This window comes from Sitophilus oryzae, unplaced genomic scaffold (assembly GCF_002938485.1).
Source record: "Sitophilus oryzae breed Bouriz unplaced genomic scaffold, Soryzae_2.0 scaffold_942_pilon_pilon, whole genome shotgun sequence".
Classification (NCBI taxonomy): Eukaryota; Metazoa; Arthropoda; class Insecta; order Coleoptera; family Curculionidae; genus Sitophilus; species Sitophilus oryzae.
The window spans coordinates 2,133,298-2,144,648 of NW_022147575.1; the positions used below are offsets into that span (position 1 = coordinate 2,133,298).

Genomic DNA, 11,351 nt, shown 5'->3' on the forward strand with positions numbered 1-11,351 from the left:
AACTGTAAACTGCAAAAACCATCGTGGATCGTGGCATAACGTCGGTTTCCAATGTTTCATAGGTATTTCACATACATGTCCCTATATAAAACAAAATTTCTTGAATGCAACACACTGTATTTTATTTATTAAATTAAAAGAAAATAATAATAAATTTGAATAAGTAATATCTCGCGACATAATTCCGGAAAAAGCCGAACCGATCCGAAATTATCAAAAGCTTTGGGTTGCAACCGTTGCGCCAAACAGTGTTTACATTGTCCTTATGCGCACTTTCCAATTTAAACTTGTTTAATTTATCTATGGATATATGTCACTTTTTTTATTAAGGGTGTATTCTGTTGCTCACCTTGGTTATGGTTTTATGTTCCGTTTCTATCGGTTTCCTGAAAGTTTTCCTATTACGGAACACGGTTCCTGAAAAATTCGGTTATAACTATCACCAAACTAACCAACGCGAGAAGGCTAGTTTTTCTGGTTTTGTTTGTCAATCAATGTCATTTATGTGACAGAAATCAAGTAAATATTGGAAGTTCGAATGAAATTCTAATTTAATTTCTATAATTTGTAATAATATGTATAAAAGCAATGGAGGTAGGCAGTAAAGGTACATAAATTTCATTAACTAAATAAAATGACTTTATAGGACCATTTAAACTTATCATGCAGCCATTGTTTCTTAAAGTCAGGAACATTTAAAGAAAACATGAAAAACAAGACAACAAGTAATCGTGAATGTTTTGTAAGCTATAAAAATATAAATATTGATTAGATTTGTTTATTTATTATTGATCTGTTTTAATATTGGACCTGCAAATCATCACTTGGGCTGTCTAACGAGTTTAACAGTTTATTAAAAAAGTACTTTTCAATATTAAACTCCATTGAAAAGAAGAAGCAAACGTAAAAGCAGAGAATAGGTACATTAAAAATGCATAAGAGATAAATTTTATAATAGATTTGACGTTTACAATATTTTACCAAACCGATGTTTTCAGGAACCGCTCTTTACCGTAGTTTGCCTGGTACCGTAGTTTGCCGTTGAACCGCTCTTTACGGTCTGGTTCGCCTGGTTTTGGTTGGTTTGGTCGGTTTTTGCAACGGAATACAGCCTAAAACATCCTCAAGAAATTCCACATATTTTTTTTCAATAACTCAATAACAATTTTTTTTCATTTGTTACAAACTTTCTGGCACACTCTATGATAAACTCTGCATTTATATAAAACCATAATGTAATACATAATATATCTTGCTTGGTGTTAATCTTACATATAACAAAATTACGTTTTGATTGACATCGACAGCATACATTTATTTTTATATCATTTATTTGTAACATATATTGCATATTATTAATGCAATGCAAAACATCAATATAAACTTTTTGACATAACTTCCATCAAGTCAAATAAAAAACGGTCCCTTGTTATTTTAAAATTCCTTCCTTGGTCAAAGTTAGGCGACGTTAAAGATGTTTGAACTTCGACGATCAATTTGATTCAAAATCAAGTTTCAGATTAGCTGTGGTAGCGAAATGAAGACGTAGACTTAAAAATCAAACCAAATTATAACCTCTCTCTAACTAACCTCAAATAACTTCAATGTCTAAACGTTTATTGGCATATTCAAAGTGACAAATACTAGAAACAGAGAGCGGGGAGATATAGAGAGATTCATTCATCCAGATAATCATTTCTCACTGACGACAGCGAGGAATTTTAGTAGCCAAGAGTGGATTTCATTATCACACAACAAATCAAGCACGTAATATATAAAAAATACCGTAGCAAATGCCTGATCTGTTAGAAACCCGTCTGTGGTCATGGGTCGGTGTTGACGTTACCACCCATACAATCCGCCAGTGCGTACAACAAGTCCAACATCAAAGCCTTGTCCAGCATGGCAAACCTCGGCTGGTTCACCACCTTGGTGAAATTCATCGCGATGAAGTCCAACGTGTACTTCTTCATGTCGGTGGCCTGGATAGTGTGTGCCGCTTCCAGGACTTCCAGCACCGTTTCCGGAGTGACGTTCCTTTCGAGGTTTTGCTTGCAGAACGCTTGCAAACGGATGTTGGAGAAGTTAAAGAAGAACGCGGACGCGAACAGATACAGGGAGTCTTCGGGGGGCATTTTGGTGTCTCCATAGTAGATGTAGCGGAGGAGGGTGTCAAAGGATTTTCTCGAAGGTGTCAACTCGCCGATTTTTATCTATAGGAAACGGAAAAAATCTAAATACATATACATAAACAAAGAGGCTACTAATGTTCAACATTATTTAAGAAAATACAAAGAATTGAAAAAATTGGAAAAGAATGAAAAACAGATTAATAAAAATGACTTACGTTAACAATCTTGTCACTTTCGTTGGGCATATACGATCTAAACCTGCCCTCAAAGTAGCCAGACCTGGCCACAAGAACTGCTTTATGAGCTGGAATGACTTGGTTCTCCAAAATTAAATCTACATCGCAAAATTCTTTGCCGGTAACCAGCAGAAATCGTTCCATATCGAATTCTAGTGAATTTCTGGCTAGATCAAAAACGGTCTCGTGAGAAGTCTGAAAAGACAAGAAATATACCCTAGGAGGAAGTACAAGTAAACGTTTCATATATATTTCATATCAATTAAACTTTTAGTTAAGCAATCGAGGGCGCGATTTTTAAATTCATTGTTGCCAACCATAAACATATTCGGCGGAGTGCTGACTAACTGCTTAATTTAAATTTCGGGCTAGAGATTCAGGTGGTAGCCCTACAGTAAAAAGTCAAGTTATTTCTTTATTTCCTGACATTGTCTGGAAATATTGTATTTTGTGACATTGACTTTTTGGTTTAAATAAATAGTGTTGTGATACTTTAAGCCAGAAAATGTTTACTAGCAGACCTGGCAGTCAAACATTGTTCTTTTTAGAACCTCTTTTAGTGCCAAGTGTATAAGATAGCTTAATAGCTGTAAAAAACTCATCGCAACTTTATTAGAATATTTTAAAAGAAAAAGCGGTAGTAATAGCCCTTTATGTCCCTTGAGTGCTGTTAAGAAGGTGAGTTTTGTTGATGTAAATAGTAACTTTTTATATATTTATAAATAATTTATTTTTGTTTCCTAAAATATTTTGATTAAAAGAATATATATAAATAATAAAAATATATAAAAAAAATATAAAAAACAACATTGGGAGCAACGCTGTGCCGGGCAACCTTAATCACGTGACTAAAAGTTTATTTGGCATCAACTGTAGTATTGCTGCATTTAGTGGACCCTTTAATACCGTATGATCGAATAAAAAATTGGTCAAGTGCGAGTCGGACTCGCGCACGAAGGGTTCCGTACCATTCATTATCTATACAACATTAGAAATTTTGAATGCACGTATAAGTAATTTAAAAAAAAACGAAGAAACACATTACTAAAAATTGTATTAATCAATAATAAATATGTAAAAAGTAAAAATAAATATGTAAAAATTAAAAAAAAACGATTAAAAAAAGTCGCCTTGACTAGGATTCGAACCTGCCTTACTACGGCTCCAACGTCAAAGCAGCGTAAAGTCCTAACGCTTTAACCACGCGGCCACCGACTACTTGAAAGATACTTTGTAAAATTCTTACTTAAAATATAATGTTTAGTGAAAGTACTTTTTTATTTATAAACATTTATTTAATTCTGTTTTTAGTATTTGTTCTTATAGCGGCAACATAGATACATTATCTGTAAAAATTTCAACTGTCTAGCTAGAACGGTTCATAAGATAGACCTTTGTGACAGACGGACGGACGGACGGACGGACGCGACGGACGGACAGCGAAGTCTTAGTAATAGGGTTCCCGTTTTTACCCTTTGGGTACGGAACCCTAAAAACGGCGTCAGCGATGGCTATGAAATGAAAATCGATGACATTTCCCATATAATTTTACATATAAAATGACAGCGACCTTCATTTCTTAGCCATCGCTGACGCCGTTTTTATTCGATCATACGGTATATCAACAATAAAAATTAATATTTTATTACAGTTGTAATAGCGTCACATTAACTATAATAATTAATGCTATTCTATTTCCGCCTTGCTCATTTTTTTACCACGCCTACAAATATAGCAACCTGCTGCCTATAGACTACGCTGCCCAGAAATTCTGTGAAATACCGCAACCATCACGAAGATAGAGACTTGATACAAATAAATATGGCGTCACGAAAGTAGTCAACTTATTGCGACGTAATGATATATATGGACTAGATATAGTAATAGAAAACTCTTAATCAAAACTATATTATCAAAACTATTATAAAAACACAGTGGTAAAACAGCATAAAACAACTCAACAATCAAATACATGCTGAAATGAAGGAATAATCTCAATTAGCAGTTGTAGTAGCTGCATATTATGATAATAATTAGTTACAGGGCGAGTAAAAAAATAAAATTTCATTACCTTCTTAGGAGGTATCTGTTTCCTACGAATGATCTGAACCATCAGCTTGCTGTCCAGCGTCTCAAACTCCGCACTCATGATTATATGATTAAAATTCGTCTCCTTCACTATGAATTTCAGGCATTGTTCTTTAATAAATTCGAGCTTTAGTTTGTCGGCGTTCTTCAACGCCTCCACTATATTGTTTAAACAAATTGTGGTGTTTAGAAATTGCACGCATAAATGTTCTAATCGCATCATCTTGAATTCTTCAGCAAGCTGGTAAACATCCATAACCCTTTACGAAAAAAAATAATTCGACTTTCACGTTTTTTCGTAATATTTTAAAAATTTAGGTGATTAAGGATATTTAAAAATATCGATATTTGAAAAATCGATACATTTTCAAATATCTTAAAAATATCGATACATCATGATGATTTATTTCACAGTACATGGATTACTTCAAACAATATAATCTTTTATCATTATTACACCAGTAATTTTAGCTTTTTAATTATCAGTTTCCGCTGGTCAGTACTGTTAAATTTACGATAGTTGATTACGAAAATGCTGATTCACAAAATAACTTATAAGCATATACAGGGTGGCGCACCTTATTCGCCTCGGTTGATTATACAAAAACGGAAAGATGTAGAAGCAAAATATTTTATGGGTATATGTTGGAAGACAACGTGCATAATTTAAAATTATTTTCAAATATACAGGGTGTGTCAGAACTAAGATCTATACCAAAGTTATACTTTTTCTTATGGAACACCCCGTATTTTATTTTATTTTTAGATTCTTGGGCATAAAATAAGGAATTTATTATAAAGGTTTAATATGTTTAAAACCTTTGGTTTTTGAGATATTTAAAGACGTTTAAATATGCATGCTATAATAAAAAACGTTTGTCAACACCCTGTACATTCCTTTTCAGAATTAAATATTGTGCTGACTTTTAAGCCAGAGAAATAAGCTTTACTAAAAAATTTGATTGCTTCCTAAAAAGTATACAGGGGTATCAAAAATTTCTGGTCTATTTTAAATATTTATTTTACATAAAAACTTTGTTATTTCAAATGCAACACTATGTATATTTTAAAATAAGTCAAAGCAGATTTAGATGCTCCTTCAATTTATATTAGGGTTTCCTATACCTATCTGGCTCAAATTTTGAATGATTTTGAAGCGATTTTTCAATAAAATGGTTATCAAGATGGCTGGTGTCGCCATGGAAATTTTCTAGTGACACTTTATTTTGTGAAGAAAATTGCTTGTTGGCCTGAAGGGTTTATAGCCCAAAGATATCCAAATAGGAATTTTCTTGACAAGCGTTCCTTTCAATAATTACTTTTCCTATTTCGTAGAGCTGATAGTGTCGTATATGAAAAACTATTAGGCAGAAACCTGTCGTTGGAAGCGAAGAAAATGAATTTGCCTTAATTGGTTCTTTTATAGAAAATCCAATATATCTACAAGTCATTGTAATATAAATCAAAGAACTACTTCGTTTTTCTTGATAAAATAATAAATACTTACTTATTGAACTATTTTAGGTAAATTAAATAAAACTAAACTGTTATAATAAATTTAAATAAAGTCAATAAACTAATGTCGATTTTGACAATAGCTACTAAGTGTCCCTAGAAAATTGCCATGGCGACAGCAGCCATCTTAATAGCCATTTTATTGAAAAATCGCTTTTTATTCAAAATCTGAACCAGATAGTTATAGGAAACCCTAATATAGTTTGAAAGAGCATTTAAATCTGTTTCGACTTATTTTAAAATATACATAATGTTGCAGTTGAAATAACGAAGTTTTTATGTAAAATAGATATTTAAAATAGACAAGCAATTTTTGATACCTCTGTATACTTTTTAGGAAGCAATCAAATGTTTTAATAAAGTTTATTTCTCCGGCTAAAAAGTCAGCACAAGGTTTAATTTTGAAAAGCAATGTACAGGGTGTTGACAAACTTTTTTATTATAACATGCACATTTAAATAGCTTTAAATATCTCAAAAACCAAAACTTTTAAACATATTAAACCCTTATAATAAATGCCTTATTTTATGCCCAAAAATCCAAAAATGAGATAAAATAACGGGTGTGTTCCGTAAGAAAAAATATAACTTTGGTATGGATCTTAGTTCTGACACACCCTGTACATTTGAAAATAATTTTAAATTGTGCACATTGCCTCTTCGTATATACCCATAAAATATTTTGTTTCTACATCTTTCCGTTTTCGTATAATCAACCGAGGCGAATGAGGTGCGCCACCCTGTACAGTACATCTGCTGGATCTGTGTCTATGAAAGGAATGCTGACAAAAAACATTTAAATAAACAGCAATATATTTTATACGTCGACTTGACGAGTACGTCACCGCAAATCGCTCCGCCCACTCATTTTATTGGCCACTTGCAAATTTGTCTAATTTTTATTGATGGGACGCGTCGTCTAATTTTTTACGAAAAATATCGAGAGAATGTCGTTTCCCCTCTCACGGATACCGCGTAGCTACAGAACGAACAGACGTACTGTATGTATAACATTTATACATACTAAAAACTACCACAAAAACTATCGATATATTTTATACATCCCTAGTGTTGCTTCCATATTTATTTCATCCTTCATGTAAATATATGTAAATATAGATCTTTCTGTGACAATAACAATCATATTTTTTTACAGTTTATATCAATTTTAGAATAATTTTATTTTTATTGTCTTTACATAAAGCAGACACAATTTTTATGTCCCAATCACGTTTAAAAAATATCAAATTAGTGCAAATATATTCGAAAAGTCTGCAAAAAAAACAAAATATTACACATTTATTACCTTATTAGAATAGTTTTTTCTGGATCTGTTTCATCTTTGGTAATATATTTTGACGGGTCAATATAATCAGTATAAATATAATCTAAAACCATTTTAAAAGCATCACAATTTGCTTTAGGAAGTAAGACTTCCAAAAATTGCTGCTCTTCTTGGCCGACTAAAAATAAAAATTAAAAAAATATACAGGGTATGCCAAAGAATTCACAACAAATGAGATTTTTTATTTTTATTTGACCCTTTAGACCTTACTCAATGTTTCGTCGCTGGCTTTCTCTGCAGCTGACTTCAGTTTGGCTGCAGCTAACTTAGCTTGTCTGATTTTATCTCTCAAATAAGCCGAACGTGCTGCCACTATAGGAATGTGGCAATAGATCTTTTCCTCTCTCTCTCCCACTACAAAACAGATGTCATTGTACCTCTTGAATTCCTCCTTGTTCAATAACTTTCCGTAATCCTCATGTAAAGTACATTTTGGGTAACTTGCAAACTGAAATCTTTTATAAAAATCATTAAAACATCAAATTAAGACATTTGTAGCTGTACCTGTACATCTCTCCACTACGTACATTGTTATCCACTGTTCCACCAAAGATAAACATTGCATCATTGACAACTGCAGCTGCATGAAAAAGCCTTCCAGAAGGTGCATGTGATTCTGGATCAGGCAGAACAATCTAAATTTATAGTAAATTAAAATTTTATTTTTAAAACTAATACAATACTTACACTCCAGGTTTGAGAATCTAAGTCAAAACAGTGCAAATCGTTTGATAGAGTTGCATCAGCTGCACCTCCAAAGACATACAAGTGTCTGTCAAAGGAAACCATGGTATGACCATATCTTCTAGCAGGAGGAGGTGGGGCGCCTCTCAGTATTTTCTCAGTTGATATTCTAGTCCAGCTAAAAATTTCTAAGAATAAATTTTATATATAAATTAAATAATAAAATCTACATACACCTTCTCTTTAAAGCTAAATTGAAATAGAGAATTTGTAATTTTTGCTCCACTCTGACCGCTAAAAACAAACATACACTCCCTGGCCACTGCAACAGGAAAATTGCAACAAGTTGGTGGGCATTCACCTTTTTGAGTTACTTCTTCCCATTGTCTGTCACCCTAACAAGCAATACTGTACAAATAAGTATAGTAAATTAATGAATTCTACTCACCAAAGTTAATGAAACAGTCCACATATCATTTAATCTAGCATTGCCATCATATCCAGCAAAAATCCAAAGTTTATCATCATACACAGCTGCTCCATGAGCAGACCTAGGCACAGGCATTTTGCCAGTAAATCTCCATTCTAGCCATTGACCAGTTTTAAATTTATATTCATGCAAATCATTTTTGTTTGCCAAATTTGAGTTTGAATGAATATCCCCGGTATAACCGCCAAATACAAACATGGAATCGTTATAAACAACAGCAGAGTGATGGTATCTAAGAGTTTAATGTTGAATATGTTATCATTATATTTTATCATTTATCAAACCTTCGATCTGGTGGAGCACCTGTTGCAAAGGCCCTTCCCCAACTTTTTTCTTTGACATCAAATCGCAACAAATCATTTAGCATACTTTTTCCATTGTCTCCTCCAAATACATAAATAGCATCGTTATAAGCAACCATGGTATGCTTACTTCGCCTAAAATATTATTAGTTTTAATGACAAAAAACAACAGAACACCATATAATACCTAGCTCCAACAAATTCATCACATTCAGGTAATGACTTCCATCGGTGTACAGCTTCAAATGGTCCAATTTCCAGAGTAAATGCCTCAGAAAGTCCAGAATTCGCGTCACCACCAACTAAAGTAAAATAACTCATTGTTAAACAATTCTTCAGAATCTCCAAAATTAATAAAAAACAGATAACTTATAAATGTTTAACTTCAGGCTGATTTAGGGTAATCATTTTATCAATATATTTCTAATTTCTATTTAAGAAATCACTAAAATATAATTAAAATTAAATTAAGGACTATATTTTCATTGGTCATCAAAAACTTGTCAATTAACAAAATTTCCTGTTTAACTTCCACAGAACGTTTTTCAGAACGTACTTCATTATTAGTTTTTCGGGCCTGAGCTGCCAGGGCTATTCGGCAAATTCATTGCTGTAAAATTTATATGACAATTTCTTCTTTTTTAAAAATTAGGCCATAAACAATTGATAGTTATTTAATGTTGATTATCTTGGCAGCTATGGCCGTAACAAATTATATATGATTTATTTTTCATTCATTTAGCAGCAAAAATATTATATATGAAACTAATAGCTTGTCCTATGTCCTTACTTCTAGAGCCCGTTTCGAAAATAAAGAATTCGTATAGATAACCTTGAAAATTGTTCGCCAAGCTTTTGTTTTTAAAAACCTTTTATCACAGCTTTTATAAACAGTATACTAAAAATTTTTTTATATCAGTAAAATTTCTGCACCCCAATATGCAAAATAATTTTCAAGGACAGAATATTATCGTTAATCAAGTTCCAGTAGGGCACATTATGACCCAGAATAATGGGATTGTGACCAATTCAATTGGTCACGAAAATCAAATTGTACATAACAACTTGGCAGAGAATCAACCTATGCAAGGTTTGTGAAATAAGTTTTATAAACATAATATAATTGTCTAAAATATGGGAATAATATATTTTTAGGTGTACAAACAGTACCACAAGGTGCTAATGCCTCGATAAAAGCAATGCCAAATTCCACAATAAACCATTCCGTGGATCCCCAAGTTCAAGTTGTAACAAAACAGAGACTGCAAGATCTTGTAAGAGAAATTGATTCAACTTTAAATCTAGAAGATGATGTAGAAGAGCAATTATTGGCTTATGTTGATGAATTTGTTGATCACTGTTTGGAAGGAGCTGCAATGATAGCAAAACACCGCGGTTGTAGCAGCATTGAGGTATAAACAATTAAAAAAATATTAAAATAAATAAAAATAAACAAAATTTGAATAGGTTAAAGATGTCCAGCAAATCCTTAACAGAAACTATAACATGTGGACACCTGGCTTTGGTACAGATGAATTGAGACCCTACAAAAGAAGTCTCACTACAGAAGCGCATAAAAACAGATCAACACTTATCAGAAAAACTTTGAAGAAATACTAAATTAAAAACAATTGTGTGTTATTTTTAAATAACTTTGAAATATTTTAGATATTAAGAAATAAATAATTGTATTTTATAACCGTGTTGGAAATTCCTTTATCAAACACACTATTTACCACATAAAAATTATTATGTAGAGGAAAAAAACAAAATATAGAATAGTAAACACAAGTTTTCTTAACTATATATTAAAATTAACTATAACAATTTCTTTTAAATCAACTAATATGTTCTGGAAGTTCTTGTATTTCAACCTAAAAATAGAAAAATAAATTAATTCAACTGATCAAAATAAAACTGCTTTGTACATACTTTTGTAGCTTTTAAAGCAACCCCTTCAGGCAAATTCCTTTCTACATATTCTAGAAGAGTGTCAGCTGTGGAACCCGTTAGCAAATTATATTGTACAAAGGCAAAATACGTTCTTACTTCATACTGAACCCTGTGTTTCTTATAAATATGTACCGATTTTAAAACCGTATATCTCTCATGTACAGGTTTTTTTAAATTCCACCTAAAATTAGTAATGTTATAGATTTTGTAATGCAAACAATAGATAGCTCACGTTTTAGATTCCAGTCCAAAATGATTTCCGGCTGTAGTAGCAAATTTACAAAAACTCTTAAGAACTGCAGGATCATTACCTCGAACTTCCAGTTCTAAAGTTTTGTATAGCTTATCTAACTCTGGTAAGGATGCATTTTCTGCAAGAGTAGAGAACTGCCTGCCTCCTAAATTGAGCAGTCGTGTTAAACGAATCTAAAAAGCCGATATTAGTACGTTAGAAAAATTAATATACTAATTTACCACAATTTACCATTTTATAAAATCAGGATTGATGGGAGAAGGATGCCATAGAAGGATGGGAAATAATTCTTCTTCTTAAAAATTTATTAACCCATAACTGCCCATAGGCCAATGACGTTTCTAAAATTTGACA

General features: G+C 32.2%; 3 protein-coding genes across 3 annotated transcripts; 1 reads left to right on the forward strand and 2 right to left on the reverse strand.

Moving 5' to 3' along the window:
• Positions 1 to 925: 925 nt before the first annotated feature.
• LOC115890985 (leucine-zipper-like transcriptional regulator 1) lies at positions 926 to 9,293 on the reverse strand. Its single transcript, XM_030911363.1, has 11 exons — positions 8,979 to 9,293; positions 8,774 to 8,926; positions 8,448 to 8,721; positions 8,234 to 8,394; positions 8,003 to 8,177; positions 7,820 to 7,950; positions 7,526 to 7,770; positions 7,277 to 7,433; positions 4,440 to 4,716; positions 2,348 to 2,563; positions 926 to 2,213 (listed from the first exon to the last, which is right to left on the reverse strand). Exons 1-11 carry the CDS (start codon positions 9,110 to 9,112, stop codon positions 1,824 to 1,826), a joined length of 2,313 nt encoding a protein of 770 aa, XP_030767223.1. The 5' UTR covers positions 9,113 to 9,293; the 3' UTR covers positions 926 to 1,823.
• A 300-nt stretch (positions 9,294 to 9,593) lies between these two features.
• On the forward strand, positions 9,594 to 10,486 carry LOC115891031 (transcription initiation factor TFIID subunit 12). Its single transcript, XM_030911423.1, has 3 exons — positions 9,594 to 9,881; positions 9,947 to 10,203; positions 10,259 to 10,486. Exons 1-3 carry the CDS (start codon positions 9,731 to 9,733, stop codon positions 10,409 to 10,411), a joined length of 561 nt encoding a protein of 186 aa, XP_030767283.1. The 5' UTR covers positions 9,594 to 9,730; the 3' UTR covers positions 10,412 to 10,486.
• Positions 10,487 to 10,565: 79 nt separating this feature from the next.
• Positions 10,566 to 11,349, reverse strand: LOC115891034 (28S ribosomal protein S10, mitochondrial). Its single transcript, XM_030911427.1, has 4 exons — positions 11,229 to 11,349; positions 10,977 to 11,170; positions 10,724 to 10,925; positions 10,566 to 10,665 (listed from the first exon to the last, which is right to left on the reverse strand). The coding sequence occupies exons 1-4, from the start codon at positions 11,229 to 11,231 to the stop codon at positions 10,630 to 10,632; spliced, it is 435 nt and encodes a 144-aa protein (XP_030767287.1). The 5' UTR covers positions 11,232 to 11,349; the 3' UTR covers positions 10,566 to 10,629.
• Positions 11,350 to 11,351: the final 2 nt, after the last annotated feature.